Raw genomic sequence first — 26,528 nt, forward strand, 5'->3', positions numbered from 1 at the left:
ACGTCATCAAGCAACAGTCAGTCAACAATTTTCCTTTTTTTTTTTTTTTTTAAATGTCAAAGCTAGCTAAAGAAAATCCCACTATGTATCTACACGATGATTAAAATGCAAACTTTAGCATAGAACCTCTTTGTACAAATATACAGTACATACAGAAAACAAGCTACAACATGTAATACCTCGGAAAATTACGTTTTAATACTTTTTAAGGTCCTTAATTGGCGCTAAATTGATTTATCAACTTTTATACTTTTTAAGACACTGCATACACACTGCATTCTCTTATGTCTTAGTTATATATAATGTGATTGCTTTTAGTGGTGCAATACAAAATGCGGTAATACTGTTTTTTAAATGTTCACCAAAGCCAACATTGTGCTTGTTTGTTCTTGGTGTGGCCCAGGCCAAGAAGAAGCACTATGATGTGGAGCTGGAGAACCTGGAGAAGCACCAGAAGCAGACCATTGAGAAGATGGAGAATGACCACAATGTTAAACTCAAGGAAGAGACCAAACGCATCAAATCAGAACAGGAGCGCGACCACGACAAGTTTCAGGATCAGATGAAACAAAAGAAAAAGGAGGTACATTGAAGACGGGTCAAATAAAGCTTTCAAGCTTCAGCCTGAAAAGACATGAATGTCACATAAATAATGTTTTGTCCATTTTCACATTGCTTTGCTTGCTCCCTTGTGTACCAGTGTTTAAATCATGTGTCTTCTTTTGATATATTTAGGTAAAACAATCGGTTGATAAGCTGCCCAGGAATCAGCGTAAAGAATCCTTGAAGCAGAAGATGAATTCCTTCCAAGAAATTAAGATAAGAGATGTAAGTTGTCTGGTCAACCGTCATTTGAGTCAACTGTATTTTTATGCATACTTCACTGGACTGGTTTTGAAAAATTCTAAGTACTGAGAAATTCATAAAATGTTGCTGAAAACGGAACATATCGCCTACAAAATAAAGTCCAATCAACCAATTTCGTCCTGTAGTGCTTTTTCCCGCCATTCCTTCATTCATTGTCTCCGTCCATGTCTTTCTCTACTCTGTAGGAGGATCAATTCTTGGCAACTCAGAAGAACCACCTGGACACGACGTTGAAGAGAATCATCTCCAGCAACAAGAGAGAGATTGCAGAAATGGAGAGGGGATGCCTTAACAAGAAACAGCAGCTAATCAGAGGTACAGTATATGTTAGGCATTAATTTAAATCAAATGCAACATCCGATCAAATGACCCCTTATTTATTGTCTTATTGATCTTGGCTTTCTGTGAAGTTTGCCAATTTCGCAGATTTTTGTTATTGTTTTGTATAATATCAATCAAATGCGCATTTATAAAAATAATTTCAAAATAATATATTAATTATTTTAAATTACATTATTTGATCGTATTTCTTATTTTTTTTTAGCCATCATCTCCTTGTAAATTATCATTTAATTCTCTCCTGATCTGACTTTTAATTCGGCTTCTTTTATGTTGATAGATCTCTTAGATAATTTTTACATGATAAAGACAAAAATACAATACATTTAATGAACGTCAGAATTTACTTTTCTTCTGTCCCCTCTTCACTTTGATTAGAGCGTGAAAGTACCATGTGGGAAATGGAGGAGAAGAACCTTTACGAGAGACACCAGTTATTGAAGCAGCAGTTGAAAGACCAGTACTTCCTCCAGAGGCATCAGCTTGTCAAAAAACACGAGAAGGTACATTTACAACTCTTCTTGCCACAATATGTTCACACCCACTATTCTACATCCATTTAACTTTGGATAGCATGTTAAAGCAAAATAAATTCTTGAATCAGGAATTCATTTTATATTTAGCTATTCAGCCTTTAATTAACTTACGTTATTCAGAGCTTCCATCTGTTTAAATTGTGGTTTTTATATGGTCTTAGCAGTGTCAAAGTATATTATTACATCTGCAAACAAATGAAATGAATGTGACAATGTTCTGTGTCACAACAGGAACAAGAACAGATGCAGTGTTACAATCAGCGAATGATTGAGATTCTGAAAGCTCGGCAGCAGCAGGAGAAGAACCGGCTGCCTAAGATCCAGCGTGGCGAGGCGAAGACCCGCATGGCCATGTTCAAGAAAAGCCTCCGCATCAACTCAACGGGCAGCTCCTCGGAGGACAGAGAGAAGATCAAACAGGTAGGGCTTGCAAGGGTTTTCTCACTCCATGTTTAAGAAATAAGTTTAATATATTCACTCCTTTTGTCTCTCTTTAGTTTTCTCTGCAGGAGGAGAAACGGCAGAAGGCAGAGAGGCTTCATCAGCAGCAGAAGCACGAGAACCAGATGAGAGAGATGATTGGCGAGTGTGAAGGCAACATCAGAGAGCTGCAGCAGCTACAGGTGAATGAGGGACAACACGGTCTCATCTTTTACACTTTTAGATCTTTTGGTTTGTTTCACAACTCCATCAAAGTTCCAAGGCTAAACGTCTCCAGTCGAGTCTCTAGAATGCAATTGTTAACAAGAGCTTGTTTTGTGCTTCAGAATGAAAAATGTCACCTGTTGATTGAGAATGAGACTCAGAGACTCAAGCATTTGGATGAAGAACACAACCAGCTGCTGAAGGACTGGAGGGATCAACTGAAACCCAGAAAGACGGTACTAGTTTATGCACGACTCTAACACACAGAACTACACTCATTATGTGAGTGATATGTTATGTTTCACATAAAGTATAAATGTACATCTTGCATGTAATGAACTGATTTAAGTTCTTATGATGGACCAGATAGCCTTGAGTTACTTTGTATACATTAATACAAAGCGGATCATAAAACTAGACCTAGTTACACAAATAGTTCAACATTTATGAGAAACATGCTCACTTGTTGTCTTGCTGAGACTTGGATGAGAAGAACAATACCACTCGTACCTACACATTAAGTAAAGAAGTAGAGCCAGCAGGTGCTTAGCTTAGCTTAGCATAACGAATGGTTGTGGGGAGAAATATCTAGCCTGACTCTTTTTAAAAGTTAAAGAACATGCATTGTGCGTCTCATTGGGCAGTGACTTCATGGAGTCTTGTCCCTATGCTAGTGTAAGAGAATCTTCTCTGGCTCCAGATTTATACAGCACTTCAAGAACAGATGTGAGAGTGGTGTCACCTCATCCTCTTGGCAAGAAAGTGAATGAGCATATTTCCCAAACTGTCAAATCTATTCCTTTAATTTAACAGAAGCTTGAGCATAAAAGAGCTCTTTTTCACAAATTACAACTAGTCTCTTACTGTCCATCTTTTGTATTATATATCTTTTTTACAAAAAAACAACTCATTACCGGACTATATACAGTATAGTCTACTTAGTCAACCAACTTCAATACAGACTGCAGAACACCAAGGAACACACTTTAATAGTTCATCCTGTGTTAGAATAGGAATATTCCATCTCTACAGCATTAGACAAATTAAAAAAAAAAAAAGTTTATATGCAAGCTTGGTCAGATAATCTCATACATATTCTGATTTCCACCCTTCTCCTCCAACCCCCTTAGGCCCTTGAAGAGGAGCTAAACTTGAAGAAAAGGGAGCAGGAGGCTTTCTTTAAGATGAGTGAGAAGTCGTCTTGCCCAAACCCAAGTTCTCCCAACAAACTCTCCAAGTTTGTGCCCTACCAAGACTCTTCCACAACATAAAAAACATCCTCTGTGACTTTGCACAATAGTTCCTCCCACCACACCCTCACTTGTACACCCACAGGCGTTACAATAGCCTGCTGCCTCAGTTTTAATTTGCTTCGCCTGCAATGGCAGCATACATATCCCTCCATTGGGTTCCTTTAATGTTTTAGTGAATATTTATGTTTTTACTAATGTTCTAAGGTTTTTCTTTTCTTTTTTTTTCTTTTTAAATTGTTTTAGTATTTGATGGATTTAAAACTCTTCATGTGCTTCACATGGCCTGATTACATCTGCTCCCATACAGAGTGTTTTGATTTCCTTTTTCTGTTCATGTTGGCTTCTTATTGCCCACCAGTGCAACATGAAGGTAATATGATACTGTGGCATAGAGCTGAAGATACCAAAAATAATATTATTTGGTTGGGAATAATTTCTTTTTGCGTAAGGAGGAATAGTGTTTGTTCGTTTGAGAACTGGTGAGCCAGTACATAAGCACTTTTTGTTTAATGATCAGTGCCGTCTTCCAAATCAGTGCCGTCCTCCAAACAGAAACACACCCAAAATTTGATAGTCACTGACCGTTTTCTTATTTTACCCCATTTCTGTATGCCTTGGCTCATTGACCCGTTTGTCCATAAGTTATATATCGGCTAATGTCTGCTTTTATTTATTTTCACTGACAAAGACAACCATATCCAGATTTATCACTGTAAATGTTCATTTTGATGTATATTTTTTAACACCCCTGTTATGAAGAATGTTCTTATTATTTTGTATTGTTTGAAATGGGGGATGGGGCTTAATCCAGATAGGAATTAATTCGTTTTTTTAATGATTACTTGGGTATGATTTTTTTATTTTTTTTTAACAGATGAGGATAGACTCGAACCACGTTACTATTATTTGTTTTTTTGTTTTCTGTTGAATTTTTACTGTAAATTCAGTCACACTGGATGGGAACCGATGAAGCCAAAGCAAAATACTGTTGTTCTTTGAGGGACGTTAGATAGGGGATTTAAAATCAAAGAAATGTACTATGTGTATAATTGTTATACCGTGTGCAGTAAATGCACTGCCTGCTAACCAAAGTGCAATATTACATGTATGTCTTTGCTAAGCTTAAAGAAGTTTATTTTTCTTAAACTTAGTCTTCCTTTGCACTGAGAGGGGGAATAATATGAAGAGTTTAACTCCAAAAATAGATTCAACAACTTTTTGAAAGAACCGGCATTGATAAATTATTGAATCATACTCAATATTTTTGAAAGCAATGATTTCTGATTTTATAACTCAACTCTTCATATCATTTTATGGGAGTACAATAATTCAGCCTGCTGTAAGGTGGCTCTAGATGTTAAATCTTCAACTGAAACCTAACCTTTGCAGCTGAGGAGCTTGTTGCCTTGTCAGGTGAGAGAAAGTGTTTTTTGTTTTAAACAGTTTGGCCTGCAGATTTACATTGAACCAGGTCAGTAATCAGGTACAGCTTTATCTTTCTCTTCCTCTCATATGCTTTCTCAAAAGTATTTAAATTAGTTGTAAAAATTCTCTCTTTTGCCATGTTTAATGGCTCCATGTATGCCTTCCTCTCTGCCTCAGTTTACATGATATTGTTTGTATGGAGGGGTTGTGAGTGTGAATGAAACTGTAACAGAAGGAACCACTGTTGTAAATTACTCAATAAAGGCAGATTTTCTAATGAGTGGATTGTGGCGCAGGCTCTTTTTTTTTTTAAAGGTATCGGCAGTAACGCAATCAGCACGGCCGTTTTGAAAGTGAAGGACGAAAGAGACAATGGGTCATTGGATAGAAGGCAAGAAGATGATCACCTGTCTCGATATATGCAGGAAACCTGAAGCTCGTCAAAAAACATGCTTATGCAATTTCCCACGCAACTGTTTTTCATAAAGGAAGAATGTTTGGTGAGAATACACACATCTAATGCATACTTCAGACCTTTTCTTTTTACTGACAGAGCCATTATGTCTCTGATGATAAATTTTTGATTTCAATTTGCAAAGTTTGAATATGAGCACTATAAATGAATCATTAATAATCTGACGTTTAAAAGATCGAGTATAATGTCTAAAAAGTCAAAACGGAATGTTAAGAAAACGTTCTGAAAGTGTGTCCAAAACAATTCATTGTCATACAAAGACCAAGTATATGTTGGAAAAAAAGTCAGTGTAGTATGACGAAAAAAAGTAAAACTGTAAGGGATAAAAATTAATTCCAGCAGTGAATCATTTTCTACACATTAAAATCAGACAGTATGACAGGTGTACTGAAAAATGAGAAACTTTTATTGACTTAAGGATTCAATGTAATGAAAAATACAGAGTAAAAAAGTAAATAAAACTACAATATTGAAATGACACCATCAACCCATACATTTGCCTTACACTGTACTGAACCTTCCTGCCTTTTGTCCTCATAAAATAATCCTCAACAATACAATTTCTTCTTCTTCCTAGTTGGTAGCATACCATCTCTTTTGTATGAAACATGGGTGGAAGGTGGAATAACATAGCAACTAGAAGCAGTGTTACAGCTTGTAGCCTTGTCTGATTGTTTAGAGAGCATGGATGTGCATTTTTTTTCCCAATGTTGCTTTTTCATTTAGTAAAGCGAACACAAGTGACTTAACTTTTTTTTTTTTTCATCTCTTGAAAGAAAAAGAAACAAAAACAACACAACCCTCTGTATTACCCCCAACTAGCAGATCCCATTAACCAACCAACCAAAGTAATTCTTGGCTCTTTGTTCCTCTAATACCCTCATCAGTACAGTGTAAAATACCTGACAAATGGACCATCAAAGAAAAAGTGACAACAGCAAAGATATGCCTCTCATTTCTGTACAATAAAAAAAAATTATTTGCTATACTGACCATGCTTGAGACCAGTCAAGCACCAATGTAAAACATAATATCTTTTACAATGGTCATACTTTGCAGTTATTTAAGCACCAAACTTCGGTTTAGAATAGACTGTACATATACTGTACGTCATTGCACAAATCACTGTAGATCATCAATTTCTTATTTCTTAGGTCAGACATCTGGTACCGATATGCAGACGTGCTCTGCAAGTCACATTTCACTTATTATTTTTGGGTGTAACATGATAATGTTAAAATACTTCTCGTCAGTCAGTTTGGATGTTCCAGGCTCATCTTAACATTGGTGGATAATTAGTATAAAAAAACATAGCTGATAAAATGTAAAACAAAGAAATAAAATGCACTGTGGCATTCTTCTCCTTCCTTCAGCATGTGCAAACCTTAAAATGATCTCAAATGAAACGACGGAAAAAGTGCACAACATTAATTATGCAGTCGACGAAGAAAACCATTACAATAACACAAAAACTAATATGCATGTCTCTCGTATAACAAACACTTCTACTTGGCACAGACATCTCTAGTAATTGCTAATAGCACTTTAACGCCCAGATGTAGTCATTGAACTCCCCCTGTGAGTTCATGTGCAGTCTTTGTCTACTGCTGGATTTGAACATCTCGTGTTTTGTCCTGGGATGTGGAGATGATTCCAACAAGGACTATATCTACAGTTGCATACAGTATAATAAGCACATTAGCACTTTGCATATAATATAGAGGCACCGTATCAAAGAAGGCATGGGTGGAGATACAGTTATGGTTGTTTTAACGACTAGCTTAAGTTATGGAACAACTGACACAAGCTGCGACTAGCATATGGCAACGAAACGAAAGCACTTAATGTTAAATTGAGATAAAAACAAAACAAAAACGTAAACATCACAATACCCAACAAGCTCTTGTGTTATTGCTGGTTTGGTTTAGGTAGAATATTCTTATCAAAATGCAACATAACAAAAATGTGTCACTATAAAAAAAAAAAGGTACCTTTTAAATAAAAAAATGCTAATTAGCTACAAAGTAGTGATATTTTGTTCATTTAAACCATTAGTTTGTTTATTTTTTCATAAGGTGAAACATTCACTCTAAGGTTTCTTGCTCAGGTAATTTGAGGGGATCCAGCTCTCAGCTTCTTGTCCTACATTCTTACAGAACCACCAGCCGCTGCTGTTTTTTTCCATTACCTCAAACACCGTGCCCACTTTGAAGCTGGATGTTTGGTCCTCCCCTTCAAAGTCCGCCACAGCTAAATACAGATCATCCTTACTGTGCTCCATGAGTAGAGGTGGAAGCTTGTCCTTGGGCGGGCAGGGCTTCAACTGGGGCTTGGGAGGAACTGGGACTTTATTCATTTTGGGCTCTTCTTTCTCTTTGTTTGCAGGTGCCTGAACAAACCCTTTGGGTTTAGGGGGAGGGGGTCTGCTGAGTTGGGTTGGTGGGCCCTTGGAAATGTCCAGGATATCTTTTAGAGCAGATGGAGGTTTGAGCTCTGTCGGGCTGGATGGAACGGTCTTCTTTGGAGGAGGAGGTCTCCTTGGAGCCATGGTGGGGGGTCTCTGTGGGGGTTCTTTGTGGGGAGGCACTGCTGGTTTTGCAGGAGGTGATGAGCTCTCCTGGCTATGACCATTAATAGGTTTTGGGGGGAGTTTTGGCTCGTTGCAGTGCTTACCATTGTTGAGAGTAGGGATATGGATGGGGGGAGAGCTAGGGGGTGCACTGGGGTGGGAACTATTTACTGCTGCTGAGGTGTCATTCTGATGGTTCACCTCAGCTGACACAGAGCTTGGATCTGCAGGTTTTGGGGGCCTCAGCTTGCTTCTCAGGTTGGTGATGTCTAGTTTGTTCTCTGCCGGAGGATCTGGCTTGGCAGCTGGAACAGGTTTAGGACGGATCACTGGCTTTGGCTTCATAAACACTGCTGGGCCAGCTGCTTCTGGTTTCTCCTCTTGCGCTTCTGATTTGGGTTTTGGTGGCTGTTTAGGTACGGGTTTCAGATTAAACTTCTTCACCTCTTTGGCAGAGATCTTGTGGCCACATTCAAGACCCATCTCATTCCGAAGGTGAAGAGCTTTGCTCTTATCTTCTTTCTTGGTCTCTGGTGGTTTGTCCTGTTTGAAGGGGGCTGCTTTGGGTGTAACCAGTGGCATGATGACGCCAGGAATCGGGGGTTTTGGAGGCAAAGGTTTGGAATGATCAGCCCTTGGTTTCTCAGATGCCTCCAATTCAAAGCTCTTATTAATGGACTCCCTTCGAGGTGGAAGAGCTGGTTTCTCCTCACCTGGAGGAGCTGCTGGAGCTGGAGGTAGAGGCCCAGTGATAGTGGGGGGCCCCTTGTTGGCACTGGACTTCCAATCTCTCAGTTTAGGCCGGGCACAGGAGTCGAGGGCTGGGTTTGGCTCATCTGGTAAAGGTTTGGACCAGCTGTCATCTGTCCCTGAAACATTTGAAGGTCCACCATCTTCCAGTCTCAGCTTCTCCATTTCATTGGGCAGAGGGGCAAGGAAATTAGGTCGCAGGGCATTACTGGTCTTCTTGTACTTGTCAATAAAGGTGGCGGGGGCCCATCCCTCTTTGTCATCTATTTGGATGTACCACCAACCACCGTTATTCTTCTCAATCACCTGGTAGGTGAAAAAGGAGTCATTTAATTAAACTTTAACACTATAAAATGCATGACAACAATAAATGTAAAGACAAAATGTACAAATTCGTGATTCAAACCAAAATGTTTCACTGAAATCTTTCCAACTTTAGAAACTGCTTGACCCACCTCAACTTTGACTCCGGCTTGGAAGCTAATACCATCGGGGATGGTGGTCTGGAAGTCTGATATGGTGTAGAACTCCTCCTCAACTTGAGGAGGAATCGGCGGCTTTGGTAGGTTTGTACCACGTGGCTGTGGAATGTGAGAGGGGCACATAACGGTTAACTCGATGAAAAACATTTTTATGAGACAAACTGAGCAATTCTCCAATGCAACAGGAATCCACACTGTGTCATATAGAGATTTGAAGTGCATCTCTTACAATGGTAAGATCTCTGCGTGGTGGAGGTCTATGTCTTAATCCCGCTTCTGTGGAGGGATAACACATTAATTAATCAATTTTCTTGTACAACTCAACAAAATATGTGAAAAGCAAAAGGCAGCTTATTGTATTTGAAATTCACTTCCTACTTTTGTTGTCAGAAAAAAACGAGAGTCTGTTTTCTTTTTGGCTGTTGTCTCGGTTCTCTTTGGCTGCATTGTTTTGCTGGTTCTGTTTAGAGAACCCATCTAGATCATTGGTGCTGGCATGAGCAGCAGCACCTGCTGACTGCTTCTGGCCTTGGATATCAGTCTTCTTCAGGTAGGAGGCTGGGGCCCAGCCCTCACAGCCCTGGTACCTGAGTGGAGGAGAGATGTACAATCACTGGCTTCAGACGACAACACCACCTGTAAAGTCTACTCAGTCTGTACCATGAAATCCGTCAGTTAAGTATTTATTTTCCTCATTAGTAACTAAGATATGATGTTTTTAAGCACAGTTACGTGTCTCGTTAGTGAATACGGATTTTTTATTGTTTCCGATATTTACTTTTCCAGAGTTAATGTCATTGATTGTATTACCTGATCTTCCACCAGCCCTCCAGGTTCTTCTGAATCACCTCTACAATCATGCCCCTCTCAAGGTCGATCTCATCCTCGTCCCTGGCCGAGTATTGGTAAATCACTGAATACTTCTCTTCTGGAGTCATATAAAGAAAATATTGTTAGAGAAAAGAACATAATAAAAATCATTGTGGTACAAATGAATGTGAATGTAGAGTAACGGCATTGGAGACAAAAACACACGGTGGACACTCAGATTACAAGAGCTTAAAGCGTTTCAAACTGTAACTTTGTAAAGTGTGGTGCTGCTTTTATGAAATCATTTAAACTTGTTATGGTATGCAGTGAAAATGTCTGTAAACCTTTAAGGAAAAGGCTAAAATTCCTTTCTCCATCATAACACTCTCCTTATGTAATTTAGGACGACATACTACGATCGGTACAGAAGTGCATCGGCTTCACATTGGCTAACTGATTTATATGAGGCAAGGCTTGAGCAGCATCGTGTGGAGTGAGAAGGTGTAAGTCACAGAAGTGTGCAACACACAAACAAACATGTTGACCACAAACAGAACACATTTGTTACTCGGCTAGAAATACAGTCATTTCTACTATTCTTAATATGTGTACTATTATTACATATTATAGATAGTCTATGTAATGATATGGATCGATCAATTGTTTAATGCTGGTTAATTAAAATGCTACATAATTCCTAATATGTTTTTATTTTATTTATTTGTATTAGACATTAATCCACCATCCACATTGCATGCAAGGATGCTTGGATATGTCATGCAACAAACATTTCATGCAAACACATGGACAAACATGCATAGAGTTGTGTATGCGCACCCGTGTACACACACACACACACACACACACACACACACACACACAGAGAAATGAAAGAGAAGAAAGGCATGCGCTCCACCTTGCCCAAAGCCTGTGCTGAATAGATCCCCTAAAGTTCTTCGACGACCAAAGTGCCTTGGCAGTGACCAGAATCTCCGAGGCACTGACATACCAGCACAGTAAGTGGGGAAAATAGGAAGTGAACGTTACATATTCCATCTGGAGGATGTTTTCATCGTAAATGAAAGGCAGAATTGGTGGGCTTATCAGAAATCAGAGCTCTACTTGATGCTGTTTTGACCAAAGAAAACACTCTAAATTCGTGCACATTTTCTGTTTTATTATTATTGTTATTTTGAAACAATAGGGTTACAGGTTCCACCTGTGCTAGATTGACTATTTATTTTCCTTTAGATCTCCATCGCAGTTTCAAACCCTCTGCTTGTGATACTACTGTAGCATGCTACTGTCACATAGCATAGCTTTATTTATAAGTTACTCTTTAAAATAGTATGACCATATAGTTCACCGTTAATTAGGATCTGTGGGATGATGTTGGCCCTCTTCATTGTCTTGGGACTATGTAATTAAATCTGTCATTACTGGAAGACTTGCTGCCTAGTATAGGGACAACTTGACCATATTTTAGTATCTACTTGCACAATTGCTAACTTATTTGCTTCATGTCAGTGGAATTGGATGCTGAATATGAGTGACTCTCTAATTCCAGGGCTCTGCGGATCGACCTGCCCAACGAAGACAGGGAAGCCAGCTCGATGTCCACTTATAAACCATATAGTTCTTAGGCTTGCCAAGACTTGAGATATGGTCTGTAATTTGCATATTGGCTGGCTACCCGTCTTTGCTTAGTAGGGCTCCTACCATGTGCTTTACTGTGTCATTATAGCATCGTTCTTTTAACATCTACATTTTATGGAATCTCACTAGTATTTATGCCAGTGATAGCTATTTATTTTATTTGTTTAAACTTTTGTCCAAGTTTTACTTTATATTGTATTTCTTACATACTGTATATTATGTGTATTAATCTACAGTCTATAGTATTAATGGTCTATGTCAGTCTATGAATATAACGCACACTGAAACACCCGCACCTGTTGTCCACACACTGGCAGTGTCTCTCCATCATCAAAGAGCAACTCACCAGAAAAGAAGCATTTCATCCCTCGATGTGCAAATCATACACATTTGACTACTTCTATTTATTTTGAATGTCTGGCTACAGGGGTCAAATGGTGCATGCCAAATGACACGACACTATGCGTGATGTGTGTAGCACTTAAAGATGTTTTGCGCTATTGCCTTTCTGTCAACATTGCATAAAAGTAAAGTTTAACTCTAATTATTCAAATGGTAAGACATAACGTACACATACAGTTGGTTTGAGAGTAAATGCTATATGGTCTCTTTACATACATTTTAACAACAGCACCCAGGTTGAACATTTTTTGTACCTTCTTCCCCTGGAAGAGAGAAGTCATCAGGGTCATCCTGAGCCTCAAGGCAGGTGGCAGGGACCCAGCCCTGGGCATCATCTGAGCTAACAAACCACCACCCTAAATGAGAAGAATGTTTCCATTAAAATCCACTTTCCAGAAAGTGAATGCACAATTCCATCCACTACTTTTGTGCAAATATTAGGAGTTGGGTGCATTGAGATAAACACGTGGTGGCTCTGATTCTCCAGTCTGGTGCCATTAAACCATTGCAGAAGAAGAGGCGCAACTAGACAAGGTAATTATTTAAACACCAGTCAAACCTCAAACAATGGAGAAGTATGAGGGAAAACATGATGGAATTATAGTATTTCACAGATGAGGGGATTGTAACATCCCTACATTCTGAATCAATACATGAAATGAACATAAATACACCGTATTCAAGTACACCGGATGCCATATAGAACTTACCAGATTCATTTTTCTCAATGACCTCCACCACCTGACCCACATGCAGGCTGACCTCGGAGCTCTCCTGCTTCTCATAGTCTGTTACTGCCACATACTGGTCGAGGAAGAGAGGGTCTGCTGAGGTGGAATCTCCTATTAAGGGGAACGAATCAGACACAAGCTCATTTAGCTCTTTTGTCCTAACTGCTCCTTTGTTAGGCAGACCAAGGATACAATCTCAATAATTTAAAAGGCCTCTACTCATTACCAGCTGCTTTTCAGTGAGGATCTTTGGTAACATTTGTTAATGGGATTATTAAATGAATGTAGACCATACAATTCATAAGATTGCATCTGTGTGGCTTTGAGATATTGACCTTTAAAATGGCTTGGATCTCACTGACTGAGGCAAATATGACCTTTTAAAATGCCAGATTTTATACTCACTTAAAGGAACTTTACTGAAAAGCCAATTTAATCACGGTCTTTACAAAAAAGCCAAAATGCATTTAATAACCGAATAAGTCATTTTTGGCAAGAATAAATTCCAAGGTCAAAATTTGATCAAAAACTTGAGCAAAAAGGAGGCTTATCTAGAGTATGGAGATTCACCCAGACATGAAGCAGAGGAGGGAGCGGATGTGATTGGAGAGTTGGTGTGAGCGAAAGTGAGAGAGGAACAACAGGAGATTTGGAGAATTGGAGTGAAAGGTAGGGATTTAGTGTAGAGGGTTACGTCAATCATCAACATGGCCGTGACTTCCACACAGAAACAAACCAGCACCACTAAGACCCGCCACCAATGTTAGCACTGAGGAATCCTGAGAAACATCTGTGTTAACACTTCAGGGCTCACAATACAACCAGTAGCACAAATATATATCACTATGGCTCATTTCTCTTGATTTGTGTACTTTAAATCTGTCTAAATGTCGAGACAAAACCCTGATGGATGAATTAACTTGATATGTAAAAAAACTATTGAAAACAAAATACCTTTTGGTTGATACATAGTGTGTTGTAATTTTAACAATCTTTGAAATCAAGTGCAGGAATGGTGAAGGGACATTAAAATCCGCCTCAGTGTACAGATCACTGAAGATGTTGATTGGACACATTTCAAACAAATGTGTTCACAACACACTGGCAGATGGAAAACTTTTAAAATCTCAAAAGTATAGATGTGGTCAAATTCTAATTGTATGGTGGTTCATAAAACAGCTTTAAATACCACAACCTGTCTTTACATAAGTCTTAAGAACTGGAATCAACACTAATATCAGCTTGAGTTTAATCTTAATCAAAGAACCACAGTTAACTCAAATACTTAAATACTTTGGGCATATGAATTAACAAATTGGATGAATAAATATGTCATAACTATAAATCAATTCATGCCAACAACAAATCGGTACACAAGTTTACCAAGGCCAGTTTTCACTTGGAAGATCAGTGGGACTGATAAAATGACCCAAGTGACTCAGGTTAACTTTTACATTACTAATTAATAATAGGACTTTCCTAATACACAAAAGGCTACTAGCAACCCGCTGGTTGACACACAGAGCACGACCAAGGGTTTACTACCTCGCTTTAGGAAAGTAGTCGCTCTCTCCACAACCCCTAATGGAAAGGAAAACAACTTAAGAATATTAGATGAATGGAGAGAGTAGAGAGAGAATATGAAGAGAAACAGTGAAACAATGGCAAATACGGGTTCTATAATAGTCAACTTCCAGGAAAACATTCAAGTATAGACAGAATATGTGTCTTTGTTATGAAACAAGAGCATTTGGGCTGGTGGAATCAATCGATTGTTTTACCTGTGCAAAAATCTGTGCCCACTAGATGGAGACAATGGCATATTATTTACTACAGATGAATTGTAGGATGCTTGTATTTGTAATGAAAAGAAGTCATAGAAATTGGTGTCTCATAAGAGCAGTAAAGCTACAAAGTACCTGATTCTATTTCTCCTCTACACTTTTGTTTTCAAAGACAAAATAACACACCATAGCCCAACATCACCTAACCCTGTTTAATTTCAAATATAACAAATAAAGCAGCGTCTTACCTGATTTCTTCTTTCCAATGGGTTCCCTGTTAAAGAGAGGAAATCATCATGTTATACTAGGAAATATCAGATTGCAGAGCTATGGACATAATCCTGACATACAATTAATATGATCATTATGCATACTAATTCACTTCACCTCATGGATGTCACGACACATCTTACAACTTGAAATAAGATAAGACAGCGGCCTGAATTACAGAATCTCTCATATTACTTTCACAGTGATTCGTTATCCTTTAATCCATACTTTGTAGGGATGACCTTTAATAAAGAAAGGTATTCATGCATTTACTTCATTATACTACTGTTATTGTTACCAGTAGCATCTCTGTTGCTAATGTTTTCAGTTATCAACTTTGTGTGGCAAACTGGCACTACTCATACTTATTAAATCAACTTGGAATTTATTCAAGACAGATTTTTGAATTGTTTGATTAGTTTTTTGGTTTCACAGAACAACACCTACACCGATTACTCCAGCAAAGTTTTAACTATAATTTCTAGCATTATTGTTACCAGTTCATGCTATACATATACTACAGACACATGCAAAAAGATCTGCCTCCTTCTCCCATGCAGGTCCATGTGAATAACACACCTCTATAGCTGAATTCTGAAATTAAATCTGATGTTAAATTCAATAATCTGGTTTGTCTGGTTTAGACATTAGCCAGATAAATAAGCCATCACTCCACAGCAGCAGTCAGGAGCTGATTCAATGTCCAGATGCCCCGAAAAGTCAACTGTGGCCAATGCTTAGCATTACACCCTCTTGCTCACACACTCTCTCATACTCTTTGTTATCTAAATATTACTCTCCTACTTAATGGCCTTCCATCGCCTTCCTTTTTCCATCTCACATCTTCCATGTCTACTTAACTCACTCCTTCATCTTCCTTGGCAACTACAGCCTGTTCCTTCTCACTGCATCAACAGGAATGCTTTCGGCAGACCTGTTAATTGCAGAGGCTTAAGTCTCAATGAATCTATACCCCATAAGCGTGCCCATTAATGTAGTCTAAAAATAAATCCCTGGTCAGACCAGCAAAAGCAGTACCAATGATCTAGTTCTGAACAGAGGTGAAACCAGGGTCATGTTACGCACCAGACGAAGCCACTGACCTGGAGCCTTGGCCTAATATGATTATTTTACTGTAACTAGTTTAGAGTATCAAATCAAATCTCACACTCATAGATGTTCATGTTACTCTGAGGCTGGTTATGAAAATAAAAAGCATGGGGCCAACTTCAATTTCAACTTTCTCGGGAACACTCACAGACGAGCCCAGTTGAGTCATATGGCGGCCACGTGATGAATGGGAGAACAAATAAGAACTACAGGGGAGTCGTGAGAACACACTTCACAGGTTTTCTGTTACAGAAAAGAGGGGATGTGACATATTTCCAACCTCCTACTACAGGAGATCACGTGGACATATTCACTCTGGGTTCTGATTCTACACCTGGAGCCAAACCTTTCAGTAAACATGTGTTTACCACAAGGACACATACAATATCGATTTGAATGGTAAATGACACCCCTCCTCTCATAATGCCTCTCCCTTTTCTCCCACTCCTCCTTGCTTCACCTCAACCTGTCCCTTCATCTCCTTCTGTCCTTGTTGTATATTACTGTATGCTCTCCTCTTCATTTTTTCTTCCCCTATGATCTCCTCTACTTTCCCTTTCCTTGCACCGTCCTTGTTACAACACTTCCTCTCTTCGACAGACTTCTCCCCCCCCCCCCATATCTAATCTGGTTCTCTGACCCTCTATGTCCTCTTTACATTGAAGCACTCCTCTTCCAGTCCTCATCAGCTTCTCCTCCCTTTTCCTCTCCTCTTAGTTAGCTGCTCTTAAGGAGAAAGTCTAAGATGCTTCTCTCAGTGCAGTAGATTTACAGGCCATGATAAATCTTCTCCCACATTGGCTGCTGTGTCTGTACACCAGCCCTGTTGTCAGTCAGCCAAACAACAGGCTGCACTAGCAGAAAGCAGTAATCCAATTTCAATAAAGACAAACCAAGGTCTTTCCTATATTCATACACCTCAAGCAAATGCTCCCCCTTTCCTACCTCTCCCAACACATGCTTGGGGTTTTATTGGAGAAAGGAGGTAGGTGTCCTTTGCAACCTCCTCTGATTTTAATCATACAACTAGTAGACAGCTCGAGAGTTCTTCTTGGCTACGCATTCTGACTGGATGTGGAAATAACATTGTCATTGCACTGTTTTATAGTAAGTGGTGGAAGAAGAAGTCAGATACTTTACTGGAGTAATAGTAGCAAGAAAGAAAGAAAGAAAGAAAGAAGAGTTACATATGGTTATAGTTTTCACACTAGTAAAAATGTCGGGATAAGAGAAACATCTCTGAGTGACACGTCCACACAATTACGATGTTATCATCACACGCCTGAGCAATACAGCGAACTCAGTAAACCACCTGACTGCAACAGACCACACACTTCAAAAGTGGCATGAAATCCATCCACATTACAGATGACAATATGGCAGGCTGGTGCAAGCACCCGTCTCGTATTCAATCCCCATAACAGCAACGTGTCCTGTTAACTGTCCTTGAGCAAGAACCCCCAGCTGCTCACTCAGTGCAAGTACACTCCTGATAGACATTACCTAATCACCAAGAATATTAATGCTGCTTTCCACAAGCTTTCATAATGTTATTTGCTTTACTTTACAAGATTAAAAGATTGAAAATAACATGTAAAGCCACAATGTGTAGAATTTAAAGATGCTCGCTGTATTATTAAAACACTTTGGCAGACGAATAAGACACACACCTAGGTGCACAGTGAATGAAGAGCTGAAATGAACACACACTTCATCAACTGTCACAGGGAGTGTGTCCCTTATATACAAAAAAAAAAAACAGACAAAAAACGATAGATTTTGAAAGTTGTTGCGTATCATAAAACATCTAAACACAGTGGCATTTCTGTCAAATGCACCAGGAGCTGCAGCATCAATAATGAATCTATAAATTTACATTTTGCAATTTATTAACTAAATGTCAAGGTGACTGTGGGGGACCCTTGGTATATAAAACAGAAACACTCACACCTGCACTAGACAGGTGCACAACTAGCCATTACAAAAACTGAAGAGTATGTGTTTTTGGTTATGGAGTGCATCCATGCTGCCAAACGAATAAATTATGTATATTTGAAAATGGCGGCATGCATACTGAAGTCGCTAGACTTTTGAATGTGGTATTGTTCACTGTTGTTCCACAATGTGACATTAAGTGGATACTTGACACAATACCTAAAAAAACCCCATTAAATTAAGTAAAACTTTCAAACAATTTGCTAGTAGTAGTAGTACAACAACAGGCTGAAGTACTTTCAATTCTCCTATAGTAACAGGGTATTGGTGCACACTAATGTTATGTTCAATGTTAATTATCAGTGTAGTATAATATTATAGTGTAAAGTTTGGGACACAGTGATAGTCTCTCACTTCAATGACCCAGATTTTGCAACCAAGTCTTACAAATTGAAAACCCCGTTCTCTTTACATGCTACATGCTTACTGCTGGCCCTACATGCACTCCCGCCATACATCACAGGACTTATCAACTCAATTTCCTGCTGACTGAGGCAACTTCGCCTCAACTCAACGCCCCGGTGCCACACCTCAGAGTGTGACGACAGACCGGTTAAATCTAATAACTCAGCTGACACATGTTGGTGTAAAAACCATCTGCTGGGTCAAAATGTGAGCCCTGCATTATGGTCTCTATTAAACCAGCCACCCGTAACCCCGTAACTGCCCTGAAGGTGCTGGTGACCTTACTAACAACACATTTGTAACTGTGGCTCCCGTGTGAAGTTATGTGCTTGTCGACACACACTTTTGTGTGTATTGGACCCTGGCATTTATTGCTCAGTGATGTCTTACTTTTGGCACATTGTAACCGTCAGCGCTGCGTATGACGCTAATGTGTTGAGTGAGATTTAAAAGAGTCAACAGAGCAGGTCTACAAGTCTTCAGAGCAACTGTGCAGCCTCAGCTGTCTGGAGCCTCATGGCTGAACTGAGCTGCAGGGACATGCTTAAATGCTAACTCAGCATTTAAAAAGGGACCCGTTAAGTGTGTTTCTGCTTGAATAACCCTTCAGGAAGTTGTGCAACAGGATGACATCATATCCATTAGAGGGTGTAATGAATGCTCATTACCGGCAGGCTGGGGGTAAATGTTGGCAGGACATGACATCAGTCAGTGGAACAATGATGGGTGTTTTCCATTGTATGTGAGCCTGTGTCTATGTGTGTGCCCACGTGCGGTACTTACTCCTTTGGTGGGTTGAGGTCCTCAGGTCTGGTCTCAAAAAACACTCGGACTTCCTCGCACTGGGAGATGTAGACTGGCAGCTGAATGAGGGCCTGCAGGCACAAAAGACAGCGGGAAACTTAGGTAATCACATAAACTGTGTAAAATCACTTCGGTACACACAAAAGTTGACCAGAGGTTATATACGTATAGTGTTCATTGGGTTCATTTGTCAAAAGTTTTTTTAAACAAATCTTCCTCGACAGAAATTGAAGTTATAGTGAACAATTGTCTTTCCTTAACTTCACAGGGAGATAATGATTTGGCAATATGAATCTGACTCCCTTCAAATTTTCAATTTTTTAATATAATTAAAATTAAGATTAAAACATTTGCTCTTATTAGAATAACCCACTTATTGGATTGTGCAGCCTGGACAGACATATGTGCCCTCTAGTTTTTGATTTTAATTCTAGTTTCTCATATTGTCATTGTCCCCACTGATGTTCAATTTTAAGATGAAGAGCAAAAAGTTAAACGATTTCAGAATAAAAGCGCACCAATAATAAGGTAAACAGTGTTTTTCCAATCACACCAGCTGGTTTTTCTCTGGTTCTCAGTTCATTGATCCGTCTCAACTACCTTCCTCTCTCATCTTACATGCATGCCTCTGTGGAGGATCACAAGCAGCAAGACAGATAAGCCCCGACAACAAGGCTGGAAATGAAAGACAAACAGACACATTCGGTTTTCTCTTTATTGGTGAGATCTCTCTCTTGCACGCCTGGTCATGGTATCGCAGCGTCTCCGTTTCCGGCCCTTTCTTTCTTTGTTCCCTCCTGAGTCTGTGTTTTATCTGCTTCTCCTACTCTTTCAACCAAACCGCTAAAGGGCAGCAGTGAAACAGATAATCACCTCAACAGCTTGATGCCCCAAACCAGCAGACAGAATAACTGCCGCCAACAACCCCATGGTGACTCTCTCTCTCTTCCAGGAGGAAGCTAAGCCACTCCTTCTCTTCTTGCTGGCAGGCAAAGCTCAATGCTATCCATCAAGCTTCCTCTTCTGGCCTATACCTCTGATTTTAATACTCCTAAGTGTTTCAGTTCTGTCCTTTAAGGGAGCACAGTCTTTGTCTACCTCTCGTTCTCTCTGACACACACTGATATAACGTCAGGGCTGACGGATATGGAATGGAAGCCAAAGAACCAACCAAGGTGCCCTTGTCCCATGTGCCACATTTGCCTTGTCATACTTACGACCACACATCCAAGCCAGCAGCATGTGTTGAAGGAAAGGAGTGGGACTACAGCCATGGACCAAGTATAACTAATGTTTTCCATTAGCCCCAAAGTCATACGGAGTGTGCTCACATGTTTGTTGATTAATGGTACATACAATATTGCTACATTATTACGCAACAACATGACCACAAAATCTCCCTTACAGTAGCTTCATTCATATCGTGCATCTTGAGACTCTGAAGCCAAGTAGCTGATTTAAGAGTCGTGCAGCCCACAACGCTGCACTGTGCCTGAGGTGAACGTGCATCCTGAACCGGCAATCCTCTCCTTGGAGTTATTCCTCTCCTTGTGTTAGCCTGTGGCCCGGCGGCTCATTACAATTCTCCCCAGGGAGGAGACGGGAGGGAGGCACGGGGTACATTACAGCAAATGGACTTTATGGGTGTTCTTTACAGCAGGCAGCATTAAGGTAATTGTGTGTGTGTGTGTGTGTGTGTGTGTGTGTGTGTGTGTTTTACCTCCAAGGAAAAATAGGTAATGGAAATGAGAGATCTACTTTTGCACTCCGATAAGGTACAGTACATTGTGATTGTATGTGTGCACATTCACTTTTTGACATGTAGAGACGTAAAGCAAATGGGGATCCTCAGTCTTGACAAACATCACCAACAAAGGAGGCATATACATGAATGTAAAATGAAAAGGGCTGTTTGTGAAAAATGTAAAGTTTGGAGCAGTTTCTTTGCATAAGAAAGGCAAATGAAGGATAGTGGAAATTGCTTTATTACTTAAATACTTTTTGATGCAGTTCATCAAACTTTGTGACCTTTCTAGTCATCCTAGCTCATCAGTCTTACGTTTATGCACACAATCCCTGACTCCAGGTTTTTTTTTTCTTTCCTTCTTTCTTCTCTTTGACTACATTTCCTGACTTGAATAAAAACACAACACTTCACAACCAGGGAAATTCCATATGACTCAGGTTCAAGCCTCAGCTGTACAACAAAAGGGCTGACTCAGCTCTTCCCCGAGAAAAACATGAAGTTTCACCTTGTCAACCGTGGTGCATGTGGGGGTGGATGAAAATGCAATTTCTGTGCGTATAATAAAGTCCAGATTTGTTTCAGCAATTTGCATTTGGATCAAAAACAGTCAGCCCTAAACCCTTAATCATTTCGACAAAAATTGGATGTCAATCAAAGACCGTTCAACTCCCCCAACAGGTCAATGCAATCTTTAGAACTTTTCAGACATTTCCACAAAAACAACTTGGACTATAGCAACACCACTGGTTTAAAGGTTACTTAGCTATTCCCATTAACATCCACACCCATAGAAACAAAGCAACAAGTCCCATTCCTCCCCCAAACTCTTATTTTTCACATAAGTGTTTAAAGATGTTGCCTACACCAGCTGTACATTCCTCTAACCCCAGACGACACTTGGTGGAGTAGAGCTGTACAGCCCCTTTAGTCCTCAAATTGTTTATAATACATACAACTTTTCTCTTCACTCTGAAGCCTTGTGAATTGTTTTTATTCAGAAGTGACAAAAGACCTCTCGGCACCATATCAGAAACTAATTTGTACAGTGATGGTTACACAAGGCTCTTTATGGAGAAGGTCTCCCGTGGTAAAATAATACAGTTGAAAATATAAGACGGTATGAGTAAGGGCTAAGTCGGAACTAACTTGTAAAAACATTTTCAAATTTCCTCTCTCAGAGAGACAGAAGGATGTGTGTGTATGGTTTAGAGCCCCTAAGGCAAGCTTGTTAAAGAAACTAAAATTTTTAGACTGGGGATGTGCTTACTGGTGCAAGCTCAGCACCAGCAAGCTTTTTGCCTTTGGCTCAACTCTCTGAAGATAGTTACCACCACCACAACATGAGATACAACAGCAGCTCATTCTCCCAGGTATTTCTGAATACCAGAGACACAGTTTTACACCAAAATCATGTGGCTTTGTGGTCAAGATATCCGTTTCAAGATAATAAAAAGTAATTATCCCTGGTTGCAAACTGACTCAGTCCTCAGAGAAACAGTTGGCAACCTAATTAAGAAAACAATTACATGTTTAAAGCACTGCTTTGAATTCATTTCAAGGGCACAAAACTGTGTCTTGTTGCTTAGAAGCTGATCATCAATCATAGTGTATTCAATTAGGTTGCTGTGGTTACGTTTTTGTCAAATTGTAGCAATTAGTAGTTTGCTATTGGCAGTTTTATGGTTGCAGTTCTGCTACAGTGGAGACTGAGAATGTACAGTTGCATTTTTTTTCCTCTTGAGGCTAAGTGATTAACCTCTTTGGTAAAAGCCATGTAATGGGCTGGATAATGCAGGTTTTACATTATCTCCGTTTTAACTGGTGGAAAGAGCTGCAGTATTTTATCATGTCTTTCTACAACTTAACTGCATAAAAGTACATGTATAAATACCAGCCAGAGTGATCCATGTTGGTTTACTGTACATTCGAGAGATACAAAGACATTGGAATATCTGAGGGATGAAGCTAAGGGTTTGTGATTTGTGACTTCTATGTCCACAATTTGTAATCCAAGACATGTATTCAACTATGAATAAGCTCTACTGAAATCAGCTGGGTTGCTTAGTGTACTCTTGAATGTGCTGAAAGAAACTGTGGCTGCTGCGCTCATATATACACCAAGGGGATGAAAAAGAGTATTTTCCATTTTCCTGTATATGACTAAGTGGACACAACGTGGGTGGGATACTTGATTTTCTACCACTGTGCTCTCGAACTTGATTTTAGTACTTTGTGCTAAAGATGTGAATGCTCAGTGGTCAGTGTAGCTTTCTTGAAACTACTACATGTATGACCATAAGAGATGTCCAGGTTAAAAGGTCAATATACTCACCCTGCAGTATTCGTTGATGGGCCTTAGCCGTTTCATGGCCACATCTCTGATATGGCTCCTCCTAAAAAGGATCTTCCCTGTAACAAAGTAGGACAAACGGACTTAGAATTCAGAAAATCTGAGGTCAGTGTTGTTAGCAGTATTCCACAGCAAAATAATATAATATATTGTAATTACTATTCTTGATAATTAGCATGCAGGTGTCTGTGATATACACACAAACAATATTGCCAAATAAAATGTTCGATTTTGGATGATGCTCTTATCAAGAGCTACATTGAAAAGTTCAGAATCCACTGAGTGACAATAAGGACACAGTGGTTTCTACAAAACATACGTAGTTAGTGAATTAGCATGCAGACACAACACAGACGTGTAATCAATAACACTGACAGCACAATGAGGTGGGTAAGGAGCTAGGTGAATGGCTGGCCTTTCCAAGTCATGAATAAATGATTTAGGGAAAGCAAATTATGTGTGCATGACAGCTTAAATGCTATTCCCCTGCTCTTATCTCCAGGCCCAAATAACCACAGGCACAGACAAGCTGGGTCGCCATAACAATAACAAGAAATGGCTACAAATAGGCCTCTTAAAACACTCCTCAAACTTAACAGCATGTTGAAAATTTGAGAGCCAGCATCTATTTTCTCCTTGTTTTAGCTGCCGAAATTTCCCCGATAAATTCACAGAGACAGCTCTAATGCAAACATATATACGAGGCAGGAAGTCAAGGCTGTAACAAGATCCCTAACACAGAAAGGGACGCGTTTTGAGAAGTTACTGTATCACCTCCATCAAAAGGTTATGGGATTTGTTTAGAGAATATTTAAAACATGAATCTATCTCTGCTGAGCAGTCAATGGCCCTACAGTCTTATAAATACTATGTATGCCCATGTGCCCAGACTGCTCGTCTTGTGAATCAAGACTTAAGACCATGTAAGAAAAAAAAAAAAGATACATGAAGGGAAAATAAAGAAATAAGAGAGAATCTGTAGAGAGGTGTAGACTGCTGAGTGGTTGGATTTGTGGTGACTGTCTTAGAATACCTCAGATCTTACACACTTTATACAACAACCACAATCAAGTCCCCAACTCTGTACACTCTGTGCCTCAGACTGACTTGAGCTGACTCAAGTGTGTGACAAAAACAAAAGACAAAATCTACAGGAAATCATATTCATACACTTCCTAATAATGTGTTTGGTGCAGCTTGCTATAATATCAAAACAGCCAGACTGTAAATGTTGTCAGTGGGAGTAAAGAAACCTGATTGGTTTGGGGATTAATTTAACCTCCAGCAAATATTATATGCTGCTATAATAAGGCGTGTCAATTTTGAGAAGATAGTCAGATATTCACAATAATGGCTGTCCTTGTAGCTCCTCTTCTTGTGACTTATGATTTGGAACTTTTTTCACAGTAAACTTATGTGTTCCCCCCGACTTTTCCTCTCACGCCGCCATAAGGTTGACCATTTCAAATTTGAATGGACGACTATTGAATGATTGTTTTATGAAATTTGGTACATATATTCAATGTCCCCAGTGGATAAATCCTGATGACTTTGTTTATCAGTAGGGTCAAAATCACCACATATACAGTGAAATATCCTAACTTGGATTGGCATGCAATTTTGTACAGGCACTCATGGATTGTTGAATAAGTATCGTAATGACTTGAGTGATCAGCAGGTCAAAATTTTTGGTGTAGAGGGAAATGTCGACAATTATTGGATGGACTGCTCACAACATGATACACCTATTTGATATAAGTTACGAAAGACCTTTACTGTGAAACTACCCTCTGGCCAATATTTGCACTTTAACACTCACACTAAGGCTCCACAGAGCCACTAGCATGGCTGGAGATTATTTTGTTCTTATTCTTTATTCTATTTAGTGCCAACTCACAACAGAAGTGACCTCAGGACGGTGTTCTTGACAACATGGCCTGACTAGCCTAATTTCAAGAGAACAGTATAGCACTACGTGAGGGAGACTATTGAAAAGGAGATTTACTTTATCAAGAATGAGAGATGACATTCCAAATATCTAAGGTGTTGGCAAGTGTTAGCAGCCGAAAGGACACACTGTCTGGACAGCTCACAAAAGCTAAAGAGATTTGAATCTCTCTCTCTCTCTCTCTCTCTCTCTCTCTCTCTCTCTCTCTCTCTACAGTTTTCCAAAGCTCTCAGGGGTCAGGAGAGAAGCACTGACTCAACACTGCCCACTCTGTATGCAGGGCAGCATGGGTGCAGCTGAAAAAAAGGGCTTGTTTGGGGAGGAAGGAGGGAGGGGAGGATAACTGCTGTCTTGGAGCCATGGCTGAGGCAGGGTAGACTTTATGGCAAATCTTATAGCCAGCAGTGACCAAGGGTATCAAAAAACTTTTATTTCTTGAGGAGAGTGAGGGAGTTAGATGGAGAGAAGAGATGGATAGACATGTTACACACTTTGCATACAGAAAGCTCTTCTCAGCGCTCACCTCTTAATCCCTGGACTCACCACACATGAATTCCTCCGGTATATTCACCCTATTTTGTCTACTTGGAAGGATTTTGAGTAACTAAATCCATTATATAACACCTTAACACCAAGAAGCAGACTCAGTCACAAAAGTGAGGACTTATATTGGACTTGACTACTGTGATACTTGACTCCTTGGGTTGAGATTTAAGGGAGAAAAAAGGTTCGTCCTCGTAAAAATCCATGAAAAATGAAAAAGTTACATTTAAAACTGATTTGATATCTAATTATTAGGACTATGCATTGAAAGGACTTTGCCTTTGACAAAACCTGTGAATGGAAATACTTTTTTTATTACAAACATGAGACTTGACCAGAACATTTCTTGAATAATTTGAGACGACTTGAAACTTGCTTTTGAAAGACTTGACATGGAGTCAATTGCCAAGTTTTGTACGAGCAAGGCTCTAGTCAATGGACTTGCCGTCTTACTTAACTGACTTTCAATTGTCTTAAATGACTTAAGACATCCTCGTACAAGAGCTGAAACTTGACTTAACACTTGTTATAAGACTTCACTTGGGCTCGTCTAAAGAGATATGCACCAAAAGGCTCTACATAACACTGCAGCAAGGCATGTGTGGAGCTTTTAAGAATGAGCCGTCTGTGTG

At 39.5% G+C, this 26,528-nt stretch overlaps 2 protein-coding genes across 5 annotated transcripts in view; one reads left to right on the plus strand and one right to left on the minus strand.

Moving 5' to 3' along the window:
• Positions 1–5,344, plus strand: part of stk10 (serine/threonine kinase 10) — a 36,683-nt gene extending 31,339 nt beyond the window's left edge. The window contains exons 13-20 of the mRNA XM_031869296.1: positions 404–583; positions 736–828; positions 1,053–1,182; positions 1,585–1,709; positions 1,974–2,162; positions 2,240–2,365; positions 2,510–2,623; positions 3,518–5,344. Coding sequence (XP_031725156.1) covers positions 404–583; positions 736–828; positions 1,053–1,182; positions 1,585–1,709; positions 1,974–2,162; positions 2,240–2,365; positions 2,510–2,623; positions 3,518–3,658 — 1,098 coding nt within the window. The 3' untranslated portion in view covers positions 3,659–5,344. The remainder of the gene's footprint in view (positions 1–403; positions 584–735; positions 829–1,052; positions 1,183–1,584; positions 1,710–1,973; positions 2,163–2,239; positions 2,366–2,509; positions 2,624–3,517) is intronic.
• Positions 5,345–5,925: 581 nt separating this feature from the next.
• sh3pxd2b (SH3 and PX domains 2B) overlaps positions 5,926–26,528 on the minus strand; it is a 34,204-nt gene continuing 13,601 nt past the window's right edge. The window contains exons 4-15 of one of the 4 annotated variants that reach the window (XM_031869297.1): positions 23,388–23,464; positions 19,288–19,379; positions 14,973–14,998; positions 14,486–14,521; positions 12,920–13,051; positions 12,464–12,565; positions 11,068–11,151; positions 10,152–10,269; positions 9,720–9,928; positions 9,571–9,617; positions 9,315–9,440; positions 5,926–9,165 (exon numbers count right to left, since the gene is read on the minus strand). In XM_031869297.1, coding sequence (XP_031725157.1) covers positions 7,630–9,165; positions 9,315–9,440; positions 9,571–9,617; positions 9,720–9,928; positions 10,152–10,269; positions 11,068–11,151; positions 12,464–12,565; positions 12,920–13,051; positions 14,486–14,521; positions 14,973–14,998; positions 19,288–19,379; positions 23,388–23,464 — 2,585 coding nt within the window. In that variant the 3' untranslated portion in view covers positions 5,926–7,629. The remainder of the gene's footprint in view (positions 9,166–9,314; positions 9,441–9,570; positions 9,618–9,719; positions 9,929–10,151; positions 10,270–11,067; positions 11,152–12,463; positions 12,566–12,919; positions 13,052–14,485; positions 14,522–14,972; positions 14,999–19,287; positions 19,380–23,387; positions 23,465–26,528) is intronic. The other 3 variants (XM_031869300.1, XM_031869299.1, XM_031869301.1) reach the window with 3 other exon arrangements.

This window comes from Anarrhichthys ocellatus, unplaced genomic scaffold, assembly GCF_004355925.1.
Source record: "Anarrhichthys ocellatus isolate YVR2014 unplaced genomic scaffold, GSC_Weel_1.0 scaffold46, whole genome shotgun sequence".
Classification (NCBI taxonomy): domain Eukaryota; kingdom Metazoa; phylum Chordata; class Actinopteri; order Perciformes; family Anarhichadidae; genus Anarrhichthys; species Anarrhichthys ocellatus.